The sequence below is a fragment of the Ictalurus punctatus genome, chromosome 16 (genome assembly GCF_001660625.3).
Source record: "Ictalurus punctatus breed USDA103 chromosome 16, Coco_2.0, whole genome shotgun sequence".
NCBI lineage: Eukaryota > Metazoa > Chordata > Actinopteri > Siluriformes > Ictaluridae > Ictalurus > Ictalurus punctatus.
Genome location: NC_030431.2, coordinates 12,905,994 through 12,928,547, shown reverse-complemented (window position 1 = coordinate 12,928,547; position 22,554 = coordinate 12,905,994). Strand labels below are relative to the sequence as shown.

The 22,554-nt window shown below is 40.2% G+C and overlaps 1 protein-coding gene across 4 annotated transcripts in view; it reads left to right on the top strand.

Moving 5' to 3' along the window:
* Positions 1 to 22,554, top strand: part of LOC108276952 (BBX high mobility group box domain containing) — a 53,498-nt gene that overhangs the window by 227 nt on the left and 30,717 nt on the right. For 2 of the 4 annotated variants that reach the window (XM_017489120.3, XM_017489117.3), the window contains exons 2-4: positions 2,071 to 2,152; positions 20,345 to 20,522; positions 22,003 to 22,260. In XM_017489120.3, the coding sequence (XP_017344609.1) occupies positions 20,358 to 20,522; positions 22,003 to 22,260 (423 nt within the window). In that variant the 5' untranslated portion in view covers positions 2,071 to 2,152; positions 20,345 to 20,357. Of the gene's footprint in view, positions 1 to 9; positions 645 to 667; positions 1,217 to 2,070; positions 2,153 to 20,344; positions 20,523 to 22,002; positions 22,261 to 22,554 lie in introns of those variants that run through there. The other 2 variants (XM_017489118.3, XM_017489119.3) reach the window with 2 other exon arrangements.

The following is a 22,554-nucleotide window of genomic DNA, read 5'->3' as shown; positions in this document are numbered from 1 at the left end:
GTGACCATTTCTCTCATACAACACCCAGGAAGCATTACTCTCTCTCTCTCTGTCTCTCTCTCTCACACACACACACACACCTCAGTGGTCTGCTGCTTCAATGCAATTCTGTATTTAGATATCTGTGACATTTCTGTCAAATGCGAAAAGTTGACGCTAGGCCGACATGATGATGCTACTTAATAAGTGGCTAGGCCAGTCAACAGAACACAAAGCTACAGTATATGCACATCACCACAGAGCACACACACATCCACTAACACACACTACTACTACTCAAGGCAGTTAGTGGGGACGCAGTTAGGGGGGAGGGCTGGAGAAAAACTGTCGGAGTGAATCGAAAGTACTGCTACAGCGACTCGTTTAGAGGATTACACACTGTTTCTGTTCACTTTTTGTCGACTTCGGGGGCAGACTGCAGCGTTATACGGCGACGTCCATCCGGTAGAGGAAAAGCAGCAGGCGCTTGAAGTGTGTGTGTGTGTGTGTGAGAGAGAGAGAGAGAGTGTGTGAGAGTGTGAGTGTGAGTGTGCCTGCGCCTGCCTGCTCTACTGTACGGCCAGTGCAGAAGGATGTGTCAGTAAGTTTAAGGTGGACGGAGGTTGGAATGACAAGGCCTTGGTGTTTGGGCTCGCCTTCATGGGGTAAGTTTCCGTTTTTCGACGCCGTCATGACAGAAAACTCGGATGTATTTTCCTCCTAAACAGCGTCAGTGCGGATTTATCGGCAGCTCGCGGCTGTTCGGTGCGAAATTTCGTGTCAGTTTTGTTGCACCGTGCGGAGAGAGAGAGAGAGAGAGAGAGAGACAGAGAGAGCTTCACGACTTAACACCATTTCCTCCAGTACAGCAGCTCCAACCGCACAACAAATTGCGTTTCGCTGGTTTGGCACTCTCAACACACACATATCTACACAAAAAAGAAGCAAAATCGCAATCGGAGCTTGTGTTTATGTGTGTGAAACCGAGCGTGCATGAAATAAACACAGGGGACAACATGTACGACACAAGCCGAGAACCAGCTTATTTGCTCTCATCAGAGGCTCAGAGCCATAGAACTGGGCACTTCCCCTCATCAAATCGGCAGCTTACACACACACACACACACACACACACACGAAATGCAAGCGAGCCGGCGAACACGCGTGTCCTAATCATCAAAACGGCCAATCGAGCAAAAAGTTCGAGTTGCAAAAGTGACACGATGTCGAGGCAGAAGTAAGCAGGGCTTTATTTGTATTTATTTCTTTTTTTCACTCGAGATCTGCTCATGACACGTTCGTTGAGCAAAGCAGCAGTTCGCATCAGTGAGCTAAGCTAGCTAGCGAGCTACTTTTATTTGCTGGAACTCAGTTGGAGAGACCTGTCGAGGCCGCCTTGTCAGAAAAGTCTTCACTGAAAACTCCTTTTAAGTAACAAAACCAGCGGCTCGAGGGAGCTCTGTGAATTTGTTCGGTTTCTTTGCCCCTGTGAGGAGTTTGACAGGAGTGAGATTTCTGCTTCGATTTCCCTAAAGCAAGATGGACTCTCTCTCTCTCTCTCTCACTCTCTCTCTCTCACTCGTCTGTCTTGTCAGACCCCAGATCGACATTTTGCACCGAGATGTAAAGCTGAGCACGCTTTGACTGGCCTAAATAACGACTCTTGTGTGGAAATCGAGCAAATGATATGGGTGGTACGTGGGGCGTTTAATAGACTACTTGATTGATCCGCTGATCTCGAGGGCACTCGGCTTGCACCGGCGTCTACCTGCAAAACTAAACACTCGTTCATCGGAACCAGGTTTCTCCGATCACGTATCGAGCAGGTTAGGAACCGATTCCGGGATTCGGCATCGGTACCTTTATGATTCATCGACAATAAATGAACAAGCCACCTATAGTTAGTAGCGTGATCGCAGCACGTCTCTCTCTTTCACTCACTCACTCACTCACATACACACACACACACACACACAGGTGAAATGTCCTCTTAAAATGTCACTGAGACACTGTGTGCTGCATGAGGCTGTAGTTCCTGCATTGAGTACGAGGTGTGTGTGTGTGTGTGTGTGTGTGTGTGTGTTTTTGTAGGTCACCATCATCGCATGTCACAGCCTGACTGACAGATCCATCTTCATCTTTCAAATCCAGCATTTCCATAGTCTGTGATTAAGTAAGTACACCTTCAGATCACGCCATGTTCCGGTTTCAAACTCGCACACCACGCAGCCTCTTTATACCTCTTCACTCAGTACGTTTACATGGACAACAATAATCCGATATTAACCTGATTAAGACGATACTCTGATTAAGAAACTAGCATGTAAACAGCAATTATTGATTACCTTAATCCGGCTAAAGTCATACTCGAAGTAAGCACAAATCGAATTAAGACGTGGAGTATTTGTATTTTAGTCGCATTATGGAAGTGCGTTATAGACACGTACACACTTAATCACACTATTAACCTCGTGTGGAAGTTTTCGCCACATTTTGCGACAGAACACATACACACGGCAGTGCTCAACCGTTTGACGGCAAACGAGAGCACGGCTGCGTCCTAAACCGCGCACTTACCTACTACATAGTGGGAGAAACACATGTATTATAGCTATTATATAGTAGGTAAGTACGCAGCTTCGGATGCAGCCCACGGTTTCAAGCAGTCGTCTGCTAGCACGTACAGCATGACAAATAATTAACTGCACTTGAAGCGTTCGTAAAATAAAAAATGAAACACCCAAAACTGTATACGGTACCATAACGAAGACGAACTGTATGTCGATACGTGAAATTCTGGAGGGAACGTCGGACGGCGTGGCGTGGAGACGTAATGACGTGTGCCGTTAATCAATCTATGTTCTATAACATGTAAACCCTGAACATGAAAGGAGTATTCTAAAAGCGACTCATGTAAACACCTTAATCACAATATTGTCTTATTCAGAATAAGGTCCATAATTAGATTACTGCTGTCCATGTAAACGTAGTCACTGAATCGTCACACCACCGGTATATGTCCAGCCTGGCCGCAGGTCACCTCATCATTACCGTACGTCATGATCATACACTCATACCTAACCTGCTCAGGAATAGACAGGAATTATTATAGTCGGGTGGAAAAATGGAAAAGATTCGTGGTAAGATATCTGCACAAAACAAGAACACGAATATCAGTCTATTGTAGTGGTTTTTTTTTTCTTTTTGAAAGAAGTCGAAGCTGGCACAGTGTATTAGATTATATTTTAGAAGATTACAACATAGGGAAAAAAAAAAAACAATTTTCTTTGAAAATTAGAGAAATTTCTTTGAAAAGTCGTTGTTGCATAGTCCAAAAGACTGGAAAGAACATTTTGTGTGATCTTGTCTCTTATATGATAATGGTAACAGTATAGCTACTGGAGATGTAATTATCACTGTATAACTGTCATACAGATATACTGTCACACCCCTGTTGCTATATTAGTTAAACACACAGTACATTCAGCACATCAGAAACAGCTGCATGCTACTATTTTTGACGGTATCTTACTGTTCAAAGTCAATTAGGACTGATTAAGATTGAGTAATTCTCTAATCTTATATGATAATATTGTCCAAATGCTGAAATGACTACAAGGCCCATGCAGAACTCGACCGATGTGCAGTCCCTCCAGGATTTTGTGATCGCAGAAATGAATGCAAAATCAAGGAAAGTCCACAGTATTCACAGCAGCTTGCAATTTTTCGAAATTACAGCAGATTTTCCACAGATTTGGGCCGATTCACGTCATGCAACGTCGTCACAGCACGCATTCAGCCAAAGCCCGCTTCGATTCACATTCGTAAAACATGAGTAAAAACAGTTCTCATTTACCAACAAACATCACTGCAAAAGACCGTGCAAAACAATTTCATGCAATTTCACCAATTCAAGTATTTTTCCACAAGAAAGCACAAAAATCTCTGCAAATTGCAGCACAAATTTTGAAAAAAGCTGTGGCATAATCAAGCATTTATGATCAAAACATCCACACAAAAAAACCTCTGCAAATCTTGTATGGATTGAAATGAAATGACGGTGGAATCAGGATTACTATTTTTACATGCATTGTTTTTTCTGTTAACACTTTAAACACTCTGACTCGCATTCCTCAGTCTACACACTTTTCCTATTTAGCTATAGTTACAGAATAATTCATAGTAATAACGAGTCTTTATTGGTCACAGGACAGATAAATTAATTTCTTCCCTGCATGTTAAGAAGTTGGGGTCAGAGTGCAGGGTCTTCCATGATACAGCGCCCCTGGAGCAGAGAGGGTTAAGGGCCTTGCTCAAGGGCCCAACAGTGGCAGCTTGAACAGGGGGCTTGAACCCCCGACCTTCTGATCAGTAACCCAGATCCTGACAGTGCTAGGGCTTGAACCCTGACTTTCCGATCAGTAACCCAGATCCTAAGCCACCACTGCCCCATCACTAAGTAATATGCTTATTATATATATTTAATAATCCAGGAGTTACATGCAAAGCCCTAAAATACCCTTCAGAACTATTTTAGTTGTACTCATCTTTTTTTTTTGGAAGAATACTTTCACAAACAAAACTTAACCTGACCATCACAACTACATGAGCTTTTTGGGCATCCCATTTCAAAACCATGGGCATTAATATGGATTTGCTACAACTTTGCAGTTATAACAGCCTCCACACTTTTGGGAAGCTACAAGATTTTGGAGTGTGTCTGCAGAGTTTCTGCCTATTCAGTCATTTGCGTGGTCGCGCTCTGATGTAGGTCGAGAAGGTCTGGTTCCCAATCGATGTTCCAGTTCATCCCGAAGGTGTTAAGTGGGGTTGAGGTCGGGCCTCTGTGCAGGCCAGAGTTCTTCCACACCAAACACGTCAAACCATGACTTTATGGACCTCACCTTATGCACAGGGGCATTGTCATGGTAGATGTCGTCGTCGTATGCTGTAGCATTAACATTACCCTTGACTGGAACTAAGGGGCCGAGCCCAAACCCTGAAAAACAGCCCCAGACGGTTATACTTCCACCAAACTTTAATGTTGGCACTATGCAATCTGGTAGGAAGAAAGGAAGATTTATCCTTCAGACTGCCAGATAGTGAAGTGTAATTCATCACTCCAGAGAACATGTTTCCACTGCTCCAGAGTCCAGTGGGGGCGTGCTTTATACCACTCCAGCTGATGCTTAGCATTGCACATAGTGGAATCTTGTGTGCAGAATCTTGGCCATGGAAACCCATTTCATGAAGCTCTCGATGCATAGTTATAGTGCCGATGTTGCTTACAGAGGGTGTTTGGAACTCTGTAGTGAGTGATGCAATACTTGATAGGTGAATGTTTTTATGCACTACATGTTTCAGCATTCGCCGTCACAGCTCTGTGAGTTTGTGTGGTTTGCTGCTTCATGGTTGAGCTCCTGTTACTCCTCGACAATCCCATTCCACAATAGTAGCACTAACAGGTGATGGGGCAGATCTAGCAGGGCACAAATTTCACAAACTGACTTGTGGCAAAGGTGGCATTCTGTGACTGTGCCATGTTTAGAGTTACTCAGGTCTTCAGTATGACTCATTCTACTGCCAGTGTTTGTCTATGGAGATTGCATGGCTATGTGCTTGATTTTATGCACCTATTAGCTGTGGCTATGACTGAAACACCTGAACCCAATAATTAGGAGGGCTGTCCACATATTTCTGAGCTTATAGCATATCTCATAGACACAATGGGAGCTGAAAGGTTTGAATTATCAGTCATGGTTGCCCCTGTTAAAGGGAATGCATCACCTTGATACTGTATTTCGGATCTGTGAATTGCAATACACAACCCCAATTCCGAAAAAGTTGGGACAGTATGGAAAATGTTAATAAAAACAAAAAGGAGTAATTTGTAAATGTACTTTGACTTGTATTTATACAAAAACATATAAAGACAAGGTATTTGGTGGTTTACATGATCAGCTGCATAGTTTTTTGTAGATACACATTTATTTTGAAATTGATGCATGCAATACGTTCCGAAAAAGTTGGGACCGGACAATTTAGCACTAATAGCAGTGTGACAAGTTGAAATAAGAAGGCAATGTTAAACAGGTTAGGCAATCGTCTAATCATAGTATATAAGTTGCCTCCAAAACAGGCCTAGTCCTTCAAGAGCAAGGATGGGTCGAGGCTCGCCAATCTGCCAACAGATGAGTCAGTAAATAATCCAACACTTTGAGAGCAACATTCCCCAAAGACAAATCGGTAGGATTTTGGGCATTTCACCTTCTACAGCGCACAATATAATTAAAAGATTAAAGGAATCTGGTCAAATCTCTGTGCATAAAGGGCTAGGCCGAAAACCACTTCTGAATGCGCGTGATCTCCGATCCCTCAGACGTCACTGTCTTAAACACTGTCTTAAAAACAAAATGGATATCCTGTCATGGGCTCGAGAATACTTTGGTAATCCTTTGTCAGTCAACACCATTCGCCGCTGCATCCACAGATACAAGTTAAGGCTTTTACTATGCAAAGCAGAAGCCATACATCAACACTGTCCAGAAGTGCTGCCACACTTTCTGGGCTCGGTCTCATCAGAAATGGACAGTAGCACAGTGGAATCCTGTTTTGTGGTCTGACGAGTCAACATTTCAAATAGTTTTTGGACAAAACAACCGTCGTGTTCTCCGGGCCAAAGAGGAAAAGGACCGTCCAAGCTGTTATCAGCATCAGGTCCAAAAGCCAGTGTCTGTCATGGTATGGGGGTGTGTCAGTGCCCATGACATGAGTAACTTGCACATCTGTGAGGGCACCATTAATGCAGAAAGATATGCTGCCATGTAGAGCAGGACAAACCCAAACCACATTCTGCCCAGATTAAGTAGAGAGTGTAAGCAGAGAGTGCAGGTGCTAGCATGGCGCATTATGAAGTGTAAAATAAGGAAACGAAGGCCCTGTACAGTTGCGCAGCTGAAGAAATGCATAATAGATGAATGATGGAAAATTCCGCTTGCAAAAACTTAACCAGCTGGTGTCTTCAATGCCCAAACGCTTAATAAGTGTTATTAAAAGAAAAGGCGATGTTACACATCGACTGTCCCAACTTTTTTAGAGTGTGTTGCAGTCGTCAGATTTGAAGTGAGTGTATATTTAAAAAAAAAAAAAAAAAAAGTAATTCACAAAGTAAAACATCAAATAATGTGTTAATAATGTGTTTTCAACATAGTACAGGGTGAATTGAATTTTCAAAGGACGTTTTGTGTGTATTCTTGCATTTTCCATACTGTCCCATCTTTTTCGGATTTGGGGTTGTATAATGTATATGCAAAATGAAAATATATATATATATATATATATATATATATATATATATATATATATATATATATAATTACTGTTATATAACAGCAGCACTGTTTCTTACTAGGGGAGACAAGGAAGAAAAATGAATCTTATTCTCAGTTTACAATATCTTTATTAAATAATTTGACTTGTTATAACTACATTAAAATCATCCAAGAACAAAATGTAGGCGTTATTGTTGCAACATTATAAAAAGTTTGTATTTTCCTAATAACGACATGCTTGTTATTGTAAAGATAGGCAGAGCATCAAAAATAGTTACTAACGTAAACGTACCATGACCAAGAAAAAATTACCCGTGTAAAAATAAAAGTTCTCATCTAAATATCAACTTTAGAAAGAGTAAGAATGTGTATATAGTTAAAAATAACTACTAGCATACAGTGTTGCTTGAAAGTTTGTGAACCCTTTAGAATTTTCAATGTATCTGCATAAATATGACCTAAAACATCATTAGATTTTCACACAAGTCCTAAAAGTAGATAAAGCAAACCCAATTAAACAAATGAGACAAAAATATTATACTTGGTCATTTATTTACTGAGGAAAATTATCCGATATTACAAATCTGTAAGTGGTAAAAGTATGTGAACCTCTAGGATTATCGGTTTAAATTGAAGGTGAAATTAGAGTCAGGTGTTTTCAACCAATGGGATGACAATCAGGTGTGAGTGAGCACTCTGTTTTATTTAAAGAACAGGGATGTGTCAAAGTCTGATCTTCACAACACATGTTTGTGGAAGTGTATCATGGATGAACACAGGAGATTTCACAGGACCTCAGAAAAAGAGTTGTTGATGCTCATCAGGCTGGAAAAGGTTACAAATCCATCTCTAAATAGTTTGGACTCCACCAATCCACAGTCAGACAAATTGTGTAGAAATGGAGAAAATTCAAGACCATTGTTACCCTCCCCTGGAGTGGTCGACCAACAAAGATCACTCTAAGAGCAAGACATGTAATAGTCTGTGAGGTCATAAAGGAGCCAGTGTAACATTTAAGCAACTGAAGGCCTCTCTCACATTGACTAATGTTAACGTTCATGAGTCCACCGTCAGGAGAACACTGAACAACAATGGTGTGCATGGCAGGGTTGTAAGAAGAAAGCCACTGCTCTCCAAAAAGAATGTTGCTGCCCCTCTAAAGTTTGCTAAGGAACACATGGACAACCAGAAATCTATTGGAAATATTTTGGTGAACGGATTAGACAAAATAGAGTTTTTGGTTTAAATGAGAAGCGATATGTTTAGAGAAAGAAAAACACTGCATTCCAGCATAAGAACCTTATCCCATCTGTGAAAGGTAGTATCATGGTTTGGGCCTGTTTTGCTGCGTCTGGGCCTGGACGGCTTTCCATCACTGATGGAACAAAGAGTTCTGAATTATACCAGCGAATTCTAAAGGAAAATGTCAGGATATCTGTTCGTGATCTGAATCTCAAGAGAAAGTGGGTCATGCAGCAAGTCAGTGACCTTAAGCACACAAGTTGTTCTACCAAAGAATGGTTAAAGAAGAATAAAGTTAATGTGTTGGAATGGCCAAGTCAAAGTCCTGACCATAATCCAATAGAAATGATCTGAAGCAAGTAGTTCATGTGAGGAAACCCACCAACATCCCAGAGTTGAAGCTGTTCTGTACTGAGGACTGGGCTAAAATTCCTCCAAGCCGATGTGCAGGACTTATCAAAAGTTACTGAAAACATTTAGTTGCAGTTGTTGCTGCACAAGGGGCTCACACCAGATACTGAAAGCAAAGATTCACATACTTTTGCCACTCACAGATATGTAATATTGGATCATTTTCCTCAATAATAAAATGACCAAGTATAATATTTTTGTCTCATTTGTTTAATTGGGTTCTCTTTATCAACTTTTAAGACGTATGTGATAACCTAGTGATGTTTTAGGTCATATTTATGCAGATATATAGAAAATTCTAAAGGGTTCACATACTTTCAAGCACCACTGTAGCTGTTAAGGCCGATTTATACTTCTGCATTAATTCGTATTTGTGTGCTAATGCAGACAGGGGAAACATGGGTTTCTCCTACAGTTCTCCCTCAAGCTAAAGACATTTTGTGTGGTGCCAGGCATCGGGTGAAAGCTGATGTAAGACGGAAACGGTTTGATGACGGATTGTGACATTTTTTTTATCTGTGGGTGTAATCAAATTCAGATTAAAATTTGTATTACAGTTTAAATCACAGTAAATACTGTTCAAAGTACATCTGAAGGGTCAATGAGAAAATGCTAAACAACGAACAGTTCAATTTTCCCTTGTTGCCTCCGTACTTTCCGTCTTACATAGACAAGCTCGTGCTTCCTGAAAGTGTAGTCCGTTTAAAAACATTAAAACAGCTCGCAACAGTAGCAGATGAAAAACACTCTGTACAAACCTTAGTTTGAAGATATTCACTCTGTCAGTTTCTCTGACTACATGAAATGTTCAGCAAGGATTTTTCATAATCAGGTATTCACGACAGCCGTAAACTCAAGGTACTGTAAATAAGGCTTTATCTTGGAGACATTACTTTGACATAGCTTGCTTTTTCGGGGTACTTTGCTCATTGTTGGTATAAATAATTTTCCAGGCTAAATGGCCAGGAAATGTATTTCAAACATCTAGAGACACGGAAGCAGAAAATTCTGTCTCGGTCTGTAAACCTTGTTGTGTTTTATCAGGTGCTCTAGAAAATGGGAATGAAGAAAGGAATGTAACTTTAAGAATACCTTTAACCACAACTCATATCTTATTTAAAGCTTATTTAAATACCAAGTATAATGCATGTAAAAAACAAAAAACTGGTATATTGCATGAGCAATGAAGCTAATTAATCCAACAGTTGATTACACCAGCTGCTGGTGCGTAAACAGCAATTTCAACAAGTCAGGTGTACGATTTATCTTAAGTACAGTTTGCGGTGTAATGCTAGGTTAGAGTTAGATGATATGCATCTAGAGGCGACAGTGTCTTTTCAAAACCCTTATGAGTGACACCGTTTCACCTGAGAGTAGAGTGGAGTATCTTTTTTTTTTTTTTTTTTTTTTTGTTTGTTTTTACAGCAAAGGCTAAAAAAAAGAATGCAGTAAGAGACAGGATCATTAATCAGTGTCCAGTCACGACTTGGGGTCATAACGTTCTAATAATATTTGAATTCCATGTTTACTCATATGACAGACACTTTATTTAAAGTATCACAGTGAAGAAGAATCTAATCCTAGCACGGAGCTGTTAAATTAGCAGATATTCATATATGTTCTGTAGCTAAGTGTCCACCAACTGACCATAAAACAGGTGCAAGATATACCTGGAACTCTTCAACTCAACATGGTGGCTGGGGAGAGCATTAACTCTGCAGTGCCACCACAAACACTACTATGACTATTTTTACATGGACAGCAGTAATCTAATTATTGAGTTTATTCTGAATAAGACAATATTCTGATTAAGGTGTTTACATGAGTTGCGTTTAGAATATTCCTTTCTTGTTCCTGTTTTACATGTTATAGAACATAGATCGATTAACAGCACACGTCATTACGTCCCCACGCCACGCCGTCCGACGTTCACTCCAGAATTTCACGTATCAACACACAGTTCTTCTCCGTTATGGTACCGTATACAGTTTTGGGTTTTTTAATTTTTAATTTCATGAAAGCTTCAAGTGCAGTTAGTTATTTGTCATGCTGTATGTGCAAATAGACGACTGCTTGAAGCTGTGGGCTGCGTCTGAAACCTGATACTTACCTACTATATAGTAGCTGAAATACAGTGGCAAGAAAAAGTATGTGAACCTTTTGGAATTTCATGGTTTTCTGAAAAAATTTGTCATAAAATGTGTTCTGATCTTCATCTAAGTCAAGGGTATTGACAAATATAATGTGTCTGAAATAATAACACAAAAAAAATTCTGATCTTTCATGTCTTTATTGAGAACTACCAAAAAAACCTCATAGTGCCTGTGGAAAAGTATGTGAACCCTTGAGTTAATGACCTCAAAAAAGCTAATTGGAGTCAGGTTTTTGCTCACCTGGAGTCTCGTTAAGAAAATGAGTTTGGAGGTGAGGACTACAGCTACTTTGACTGATAAAAACCCCTCAAACTTTGAGTTTGCTCTGCACAAGAAGCACATGCTTATATGAGCCATGCCTCGCCAAAAAGAGCTTTCAGAGGATCTGTGATCAAGAATTGTCGATTTACATAAAGCTGGTAAGGGTCACAAAGTGATTTCAAAGACTTTAGAAACAGTTAGGCAAACATTTTACAAATGGAGACACTTTGGGACTGTTGTTACTCTACCAAAAAGTGGGCGCCCAGTCAAAATGACACCAAGAGCACAACGAGGACTCATCAATGAGGTAAAGAAACAACCCCGAATGACAGCCAAAGAGTTGAAGAATTGGAACTGTCTAACATCTCTGTTCATGAGTCTGCAATACGTAAAGCATTGAACGAGCAGGGTATCTATGGCAGGACACCACGAAGGAAGCCACTGCTTACTAAAAAGAACATTGCTGCATGCATGAAGTTTGCAAAAGGGCACATTGACCCTCCACAGCGGTACTGGCAAAATGTTTTGTGGACTGATGAAACTAAGACTGAACTATTTGGAAAAACCACACAGCACTACATCTGATGTAGAAAGGGCCTGGCATATCACCATGAAATCATCATCCCAACCGTAAAGTATGGTGGAGGAATCATCATGACTTGGGCCTGCTTTGCTGCATCAGGGCCTGGCCAGCTTGCAATCATTGAGGGGAAGATGAATTCCCAAGTATATCAGACAATTCTTCAGGATAATGTGAGAATGTCTGTACGTCAGCTGAAACTGTGTAGAAGTCGGGTGATGCAACAGGACAACGACCCAAAACACCGGAGCAAGTCCACAACAGAATGGCTTCAGAAAAACAGAATCCGCTTTTTGGAGTGGGCAAGTCGGAGCCCAGACCTCAACCCAATAGAGATGCTATGGAATGACTTGAAGAGAGCCATACAGATGAGACATCCAAAGAATATGACAGCGCTAAAACAGTTCTGCCAGGAAGAATGGGCTAATGTTCCTCCTGAACGATGTGCAGGTCTGATCCACAGCTACAGGAAGTGCCTGGTTGAGGTTATTGCTGCCAAGGGGGGTCAACCAGTTATTAATTCTAAGGGTTCACTTACTTTTTCCCACTGCCATGAGTGTGTTTCCTCACTGAATGAGTGTGCTCAATAAGGACATGAAAGATCAGAATTTTTTTGTGTTATTATTTTAGACACATTACATTTGTCAATACCCTTGACTTAGATGAAGATCAGATCACATTTTATGACAAATTTATGCAGAAAACCATGTAATTCCAAAAGGTTCACATACTTTTTCTTGCCACTGTACATGTGTTTCTCCTACTATACAGCGGGTAAGTACGCGGTTTCGGATGCAGCCATGCTCTTGTTTGCCGTCAAACGGTTGAGCACTGCCGTGTTTGGATGTGTCCTGTAGCAAAATGTGGTGAAATCTCCCACATGGCCTTAATAGTGTGATTGAGGTGTGTACGTGTTTATAATGCACTTCCATAACGTGACTAAAATAGAAATATGTCTTAATTCGATTTGTGTTTACTTCGAGTATGACTTTAGTCAGATTAAGGTCATCAATAATCGATGTTTACATGCTAGTTTCTTAATCAGAGTATCGTCTTAATTGGATTAATATCGGATTATTGTCGTCCATGTAAATGTACTGAGTTTTAGGAAAAAAATGTTTTCCTCAGGGGTTCATTGGATGGTTAAGGATTCTAGCTTTATAAAAAGCTCTGTAACAGAGCGTTAAATTCTCGAATCTGATTGATCAGTTTTCTATAACAGCAGCTCTGACAGTAGTGCTGGCTACAAGGCAAAGCACCAGTTTATATTTGGCTACATCTACGCTAATCCAGATAGATCTGCAAACTGCATTTTCATTTTAAAACGATCCATCTACACTGGCGTTCCTTCTACATTGGCGTTTTCAAACGTTTTCCCAAAACTGCTTGTCCACACTGAAACATCTGAAAAAGCTTGTATCCCTAGACCACGCATGCGTAAAAAACATAAGAAGCTTTGGCCTGCGTCATTTCCATCGGGTATTTGTTTAAAAATGCAATCTGAAAGTAGTCACAACTGCCGTACAACATTGTCTACTATCTTGTTTGTTTTGAGTTGAATGGGTCACGTGACTGTGTCACATGAGTAAAGCTGTGCCTCAAATGACATACTATGTACTCTGAAATTTAGAAGGGTAGTATCATCTCAAATATAACACTAACGGCTTTTTACTAACCAGAATTCAAGCCATTTCCCAGTCGATGGCAAATAACGTCCAATGCACGTAATGTGACGCCGCTAGTCAATGGAAATGAATTTCACCCTATCAACGTAACACAAACGGTGAAATGAAATTATTTTACTGACGTTTTCCCACTCCCTTTTTTTGCATTCGGAGCAAATTTGAGCCAGCGTTGGCGCCTGGTAGCTCCGCCCCTCTTCCGGTACGTAAGCAAAGCTTGCGACCGTTGAGTGCACAAAGTCTCCGACATTTCGCACTTTGCTTTTTTCGGTTGAATAGGTGCACTACTTCTGGTTGGAATTTTCAGTGTGAACACACTGCTCGCACTATTTCTACTACAAAATGGAGTGGAACAGGGCATACGTATGCGATTTGGGATGCCCCTTAAAAATACGTCACATTTACGTGAATGTCTCCTTTTTCTCGTTCCTCACTACAGTGCGATAAACAGCATTTTCAAATTCATCCGCTTGGGAGTGTATTTTCGAAAAGCTCAGTTTTTGCTGGACAAAAATGACGTCTCAGTGTAGACAGAAGGCCAGTACGGAGCGAAAAAAAAAAAGTAAATTTATCCGGATTAACATAGACGTAGCGTTAATGCACTCATTCGAATACGTTATGGTTTCTGTAGCAGCAGCCAATTCACAGGGACTTTAGTATGGCAGATGCTTAACTTAACCTAATTCTTATAATAAACAGATTCAGAAGTGTGTTGTTGTTGTTGTTGTTATTTAACAGATAACGGTGTAGAAATGTTGCTATGATGAGGTTTGGAGACTTTGATTTAATATGGAATGTTATGGAAGTAGTCTCCAGTGTCAGCATTTTGTACCAGGTAAACTGTTCCTTTAAGTTTTCCACCATGATAAAGTCTTCAGGATAGAGGACTTTATGTCGTGGAGTTTCTCAGGACCATGACAAGGAATTTGTTATGTGTTATTAACTTGAAGAGAAAGAAATAAAAGGCTAGTGAGGGAACTACAGTTTAGCTGTTATAAGAGGAACTACTTTGTGTAAAAAGTAACTATAAATAGATGAAAAGTATCACATGTTCATTAATTAAAAAAAAAGAAAATATAATCATTGCATTGCACGTGATTGCTGCGGTATAAGAGGAATAAAACACTTTGAGACATGATATTAGTCAGTTTTGGTGTGGTAAAGGCATCACCACTGGTTGTTGATTATTTTCCTGTAATATTGCCCCTGCTGTGTTTTATTTCTTCCTTAAGCGTGCTTAACCCAGAAACTCTTAAGATTGCTAGATAGACCTTAAAGTCGTGGTGCAGTCATAAAAACTCAAAAAAAACTTATTACAAAATGGAGACAAACTTGCAATAGACTGCATGTACAGTATCTCACAAAAGTGAGTACACCCCTCACATTTTTGTAAATATTTGATTATATTTTTTCATGTGACAACACTGAAGAAATGTCCTGTTAAACCGCTGTATGGTCTTGGCTACCGTGCTGCAGCTCAGTGTCAGGGTCTTGGCAATCTTCTTATAGCCTAGGCCATCTTTATGTAGAGCAACAATTCTTTTTTTCAGATCCTCAGAGAGTTCTTTGCCATGAGGTGCAATGTTGAACTTCCAGTGACCAGTATGAGGGAGTGTGAGAGCGATGACACCAAATTTAACACACCTGCTCCCCATTCACACCTGAGACCTTGTAACACTAACAAGTCACATGACACCGGGGAGGGAAAATAGCTAATTGGGCCCAATTTGGACATTTTCACTTAGGAGTGTACTCACTTTTGTTGCCAGCACTTTAGACATTAATGTCTGTGTGTTGAGTTATTTTGAGGGGACAGCAAATTTATACTGTTACACAAGCTGTACACTCACTACTTTACATTGTAGCGAAGTGTCATTTCTTCACTGTTGTCACATGAAAAGATATAATCAAATATTTACAAAAATATGAGCGGTGTACTCACTTTTGTGAGATACTGTATACGTACAGTCGGGTCCGTAATTATTTGGACAGTGACACAATGTTTGTAATTTTGCTTGTGCACACCACCACAGTGGATTTGAAATGACGCAGTCAAGATGTGATTGAAGTGTAGACTTTCAGCTTTCATCCAAGGGGTTTAACAGAAATATTGCATTAACCGTTTAGGAATGACAGAGATTTATTACAGAGTCCCTTCATTTTCACAGGCTCAAAAATAATTGGACAATTGACTGATAAGCAGTTTCATGGCCAGGTGTGGCCTGTTTAAATGTTATTTCATGACAAATTAAGGAGATAAAAGGTGTGGAGTTGATACAAGTGTTGGGTCTGCATTTGGTAGCTGTTCATAGGATCTCTGAATATGCGGCCCACAGAGGTGTCAATGCAAGTGAAAGAGGCCATTGTTAGGCTGAGCAAAATGAAAACAGACTGCTCAGAGAGATAGCAGAAAATTTAGGAGTAGCCAAATCAACAATTTGGTGCGTTCTTAAAAAGAAGGAATGCACTGGCGAGCTCAGCAACACCAAAAGGCCTGGCAGACCAGGAAAGACAACCAAAGTGGATGAACACAGAATTCTTTCCTTGATGAAGGAAAACCCCTTCACAGCATCTAGCCAAGTCAAGAACACTGTTGAGGAGGTAAGCGTATGATTGCCAAAGTCTACAATCAAGAGACGCCTTCGTGTATGTAAATACAGACAGTTTACCTCAAGATGTAAACCACTTGTAACACCCAAGAACAGATAGGCCAGATTAGACTTTGCTAAAAACCTTTAAAAAAAAACCAAACAAACATGACCAGTTCTGATGCAAGGTTGACTTGTACCAGAATGATGTGAAGAGAAGAGGATGGAGAAGGAAAGGAAAGGGCTCATGTTCCAAAGCATATCACATCACCTGTTAAACATGGTGGAGGAGGTGTTATGGCATGGGCATGTATGGCTGCAAATGGAACTGGGTCACTGGTGTTCATTGATGATGTGATTGCTGACAGAAACAAGAATTCTGAAGCGTATAGAGCTTTACTTTCTGCTCAGGTTCAGTCAAATGCTGCAAAACTGATAGGACAGTGCTTCACAGTACAGATCAATAATGACCCAAAACATACCGCAAATGCAAGCCAAGCACTTCTTAAGGCAAAGAAATGTAATGTTCTTGAATGTCAGATGACCTCAACCCAACTGAGCATGCTCAGACATAACTGAAGCCAGAAAGACCCACAAACAAGTAGCAACTGAAGGCGGCTACAGTAAAGGGCTGGCAAGGGAGGAAACTCAGCATTTGGTGATGTCCATGGGTTCTAGACTTGCAAATGATTTGCATCTAAGTATTAAAAATAATCCTAAAATTTATGATGGCTAGTTTGTCCAATTACTTTTGAGCCTGTGACAATGGAGAGACTCATTAAAAAATGATAAAAAAAGGTCTAACAAATGGCTGTAATTCCTAAATGTTAATGCAATATATTTGTTAAACACCAGGAATGAAAGCTGAAAGTCTACACTTCGATCAAATCTTGATTACTTCATTTCAAATCCATCGTGGTGCTGTACAGCGGCACGATTGCAAAAATTGTGTCACTGTCCAAATACTTATGCACTTTCAAAAAGGAGGAAGATTTTTGACCCCGAAAAAGATGAAATAGGTCTACAAAAAGGTGACGATGATAATTAGAAAGGGGTTAACATGCTGTTTTTTTTTTTGTTTTTTTTTGGCTCGATGTTCTCACTGATGCTCATAGAGCAGCATCAACAGTGAACATCTCAGCCATGTGGACATTAGGTGACTGATTTGTAACAGGATTACGTTGAATCTGCACTGTACATGGCGGGTTTATTTATTTATTTGTTTGTTCGTTTGTTTTTTTAAAACGGTTACCACCCATTACTGCAGAATAACTTAAAAATCCACCGTCCAGCTGAGTTTTTGCAGTTGAGTTCTGTTTTTTTATTAGGCCATCAATTCTGGACGAATAATTGATTAGTATTTTAAAATGGAAAATCGCAATTAGGCAAGCCTAATTAGATCAGTTACTTATTATTTATTACCAGCTAGCAACTTGTCTATATTTGAACAGACATCCCCTAAGTGTTCGTCTCCTCAAGGTGTTCAGGTGTTACTGTCCCTGGATTCAGATAAAAATTCGGATTTCATCTTTACCAGGTATAAGATGAAATCCAAATAAATGTCACCCTTTTATGAAGGAATTTATCCCCAGAGGAGCAGTGTGTGTCTCTCCAAGCTCAGAGTACAACCTCAGAAGTAGCGTTACAGTTAATCAGTTTCTGCTGTATGGCTGCTGGAAAGCAGAGGACAACTCCATTTCAGTTCAGTCTGTTTAAGGAATTCAGTCCATGGACTGTGAAATCCACTCGAGAGGACAATTATTGATTTTCATTCATGGAATTATTCAGCTAATTCCAGGAGTTGACCCAAATAAAACCGGAATCGACTAACGCTAATCCAATAATCTTTCGTCACACTGTCTTTGATGTATTCATAAGACATAAAAGCAGACTTGACCTTTTTTTATAGCAGGTTGTATTGGAATCAATTGCAGTGAGACAAGTCTTGATCTGAAATCATTTTAAAGTAAATCATTGAGGGTCTGTCGACAGCTGCCTTGGCAGTATAATGTCCCCTACGAAACTCTTGGGACGGCAATGCCAATTAATTTTTTGTTTGAGCTATACACCAAAGACATTTGATATTGGATATGAGATGAGAGTTCAGGATTTCAGCTTTTTATTTGCTGGGATTTGCATCGAGATGTGTTAAACAACATAAAACATAGGAGCTTGTGTATCAGACCACCCAATTTTTAGACGAGCAAAAGTATAGGAACAGATAAGTATTGAAGTAAATGAAAGTAAATAACACTTAATATTAGTCTTCTTTGAACGGTGGATTGTGATACCATCACTCCTGCCCTGTGGAGGTTGTTGGTGACTGTTGCTTTTGGGTTTTACTTCACAGCTCCCACAATGTTTTCTGTCATCAGCTGTTGTTGTTTTCCTTGGCCGACCCATTCGGTGTCTGTTGCTCAGTACGCCAGTGGGGTTGTTCTTTTTCAGGACATTCCAAATTGTTGTACTGGCTATGCCCAATGTTTGTGCAATGCCTCTGATGGATTTTTCCCTCTTTTCTCAGCTTCAGAATGGCTTACTGTTCTCCCATAGACAGCTCTATGATCTGTATGTTGGCTTATCCTTTTTGACAACAAATGCAGGCATCACAGGTGAAACTGAAGGCAAAAACCAAGAGCTATTTATTGTTTAAATAATCAATTTAACAAGACACACCTGAGTAACAACAAACACCTGTCAGTCACGCGTTCCAATATTTTTTCCCGCCTGCAAATTGCGTGGTCTTATTCAAAATGTGCTACATTCTATGTCGTTCCACACATCTACATAAATACTAGGACTTTATAAAATACTCGATTCATCTTTTAATCTCAAATTCAAATGTCCTCAGTCTACAATGAATTGGCCTTGCCGTTCCAGTAGTTTCGAAGTGGACTGTGGTGCAGTATTTAATTTTGGATGAGCAGTCATTCTTCACTTATTTTGACCATTTGTTCAATAAGCACTATAGTTGATATAATAGATACATTTAGTTTCACGGTGCACAGTGCTCCCAAAGACAATTTCCAGGTTATGCTTAACATTTTGCAGCTTGATTTTTGTTGTTGTATTTAAAAATAAAAGAAAGAAAGAAATAATATAATATGAGCATAATATTTTGTATCAGTTTCTATTTGAAAATGGTATTCTTTGGTGTTTTGTCAGGTGTTTGGAGACAAACCACGACGTATTTATTTATTTTTACAAATGTATGTAATTTTATAATGCGGATATTAAATCATTAAGAAGGTGATGTAGAGTAATGTGTATTTTGACTGAATTGATGTCTAGTAGAGACTGATTTGATGCCAGAACATGCCAGTAGTAATTAACTGAATGATACTATCTGAGCTTAAGTGGTGACCTGAAACAAATTCACAGTTCATCGTGGGTTCTTACGTCAACAGCAGTTTCTTTGCACCCCCCCCTTCATTTTGAGACGGAAGTTTTAGGCCACAGACTGAGTCTTCATTAATAGCCATCATGTTACTGGAGTGATTTATTCAACAGCAAGAGGGCAGCAGATACTCAGGGAGGAAAACTGGCTAGAAAGCAGTGAAATGTCTGCTAGTCACAGATGACTGTGCATACTGCTTAGCAGGGGTTATGCAAGCACTGCACTGCAGATAATGTATGGGTGATAGGCATTGTGTGTGTGCTTGTATTAACAGAGGAGAGAGAGAGAGTGTGTGTATGTGTCTAAAGGTCACATGTACAGTAGAGGTGCAGCGACTCTGCAGCAGATGAACAAAGAGTCCTGAATCTTACCCCCCTCTCTGTGTGTCTATTTTAAAGCCGAAAGCACACTCAGGTCACATCACTCATGCGCAGGGGATTGTGCCACAGTTGAGATATTTTGAGGAAGTGTTCGTACAGATATGAACGAAAGATATCCTCAGATTTAAGTGTTGAACCCGTTTGAAATTTAAATCACAGCCTGTCTCCACACTTCCCTGCCACAGAGCACCCACCTTGCTCTGCCGAAAAAAGAAATGAAAGCGTTCAGCTGAGCCAAAGTAATTACAAGCGTGTCACGCCTCCCTGCCTCTTTTCTATCCTCTTTTAAAAAGCCGCTCGTCGGAACCTGAACTTAACCTCTGACCTTTGCTCTTGCTAGGGTCAGAAGCAGCATGAAGGGCGGAGGAGGGGGGAAGGAGGTGCCGGCGGAGGGCGAGGTGAGCGCCAAGCAGAGGCCCAAACGCAAGTGCCTGCAGTGGCACCCGCTGCTTTCCAAGAAGAAGGCCCTGGACTTCTCCGAGGAAGAAGAAGATGAGGACGAGGAAGAGCTGGAGAAGGTGCCTTAACTACAGTCCACATTTGTCCAATTTGTAATACTTTCACAAAGGAATTTGTGTCTCATTTGCATTCACATGCCATGAGTTTAGATTTTTTATTGTTTTTTAATGATAATAATGGTATACTTAAGGTTAAAAGCTTATTCTTACACTCAGGCCCTTAAAGTTGTTGTAGTCCTGACTACTGCATAATTGTTTGGAGAAATATGGGCTTGATGAAATATAAGCTTGAGCAATGAAATGACAAATACGTTTATGGAAGAATTGTCCATAAAAAAAGAAACATTTGATTTGGTTTTCACTGTGTTATGTCTTGTAATACACAGTACACAGTAGTTTAACAGCAGCTGATTGAAGCCAGAATTGAAAATCCAGGTATATTGAGACCTGTGTTTCTCACAATGTGGTTTTTTTTTGTTTGTTTTCTCTTTTGTGTGGTTGTATGATCACATCTCTTGATTAATCTGGTTTTTCCCTCCCCCACACCACCACCTTCCTTGGAACCACAAAAAGTTAAAACATTAGCAAAAAGCAGCAACAAGAGGAAATTGTCCATAGTCAACAAAAAAGAGTAACAGAATAAAAGTCCTGTATGACTCAAAAAATACTCAAAAATCATTCATGCCAAGGATGATATTCGTTGCAATATGGGAAGCATGTTTTATTAGACTGTGCTTGTCTTAACCCCGTGAGAAAGCTTTTTCTATTCCGCCAGCACTCTGGAAGAAAATTTTAACAAAGTCAGAGCTAACGCAGTTTTGGAGTTTTTAGGAAGAATAGATTTTAAAAACATTATATAGAGCTCCTTAGACATTTCTCGCCATGGAAATAGCTGTAGAAGCTGTCATGGCATTAAAAAACAAACAAATAAACATTGCACTTTGACTGGTACAGTAAAGTTAATAGGGATGTGTCAGTAGCTGACTGAGAATCTGGCTGAGGTAAAAGAAGGTAATAAGCAAACTTAATGGTTAGAAAAGTCTCAGGATTAGGAGTACCATGATGTCACAGCAGTGTATTTGTACATTTTTACCGCCTGGTAAAATACCGTTTTGAAGCCTAAAGTCTGAGCCTGAATGAAGCTGCAAGTCTGAAGTGTAAAATAGGCTGTATATTCACTAGGTCAACTTTCCTCATACCATGTGTAATTGTATTTTGAAAAAAAAAAGAAAAGAAAAAACAATGGTGACAGATTTAATTTCGAGTTGAATGTTGATTTTACAGGTATAGATCTCTTCCACAGTAGTGGCCACAGTGTGTCTCAGACTCCAGCGAATAAACAGGCTAGAGCTGTTTAGCTCCTGATTGGGGACTTAAAAAAAAAAAAAAAAAAAAAAACGGGCCATACAACCAGTTTTGCATTTGTTTTATTGTTTGTTTTTGTATGAAGTTAATTCCAATATTCATATGTAAGTGATGTTAAGCAGTAAACTGTACAACAACAGCAACATTTACCTGCTTTTGTGGTTTTTTCTTCTAGGTTCCAGTGGAGTGCCCTGAGCGTAGCGGTCAGGCTCCTGAGTGTGTGGCAATGGAGGACGATGGTGAGGAAGACTCTTCGGAGCAGCGTGCTCGCCGGCCCATGAATGCCTTCCTGCTCTTCTGTAAGCGGCACCGCTCATTGGTGCGCCAGGAACACCCGAGACTGGACAACCGCGGAGCCACCAAGATCCTGGCAGACTGGTGGGCCGTGCTGGAGCCCAGTGAGAAACAGAAATACACCGACATGGCCAAGGAGGTGAGACAGACCACCAGCGGCTCACTGACAGTTTCCAGATTTAACAAGCCCTAACACTTAATGCTTGAGTCCTAGGTTCTGTTTTCTGCTCAGCCATGGACGTCCCATTGACACTGGCTGTCTCGTTTAACTTTATAGCAGTTCAATTTGTAAAAGTGGAATTAAAATGGCCATGAAGCAGTAACTATCAAAAGTTTAAGCACCTGCTCGTAGAACAACGTTCTGCGTTTTTAGTTTTCCACATATCAGAACAACAGGGAAGACAAAACTATGAAATAACATACAATGGAATTA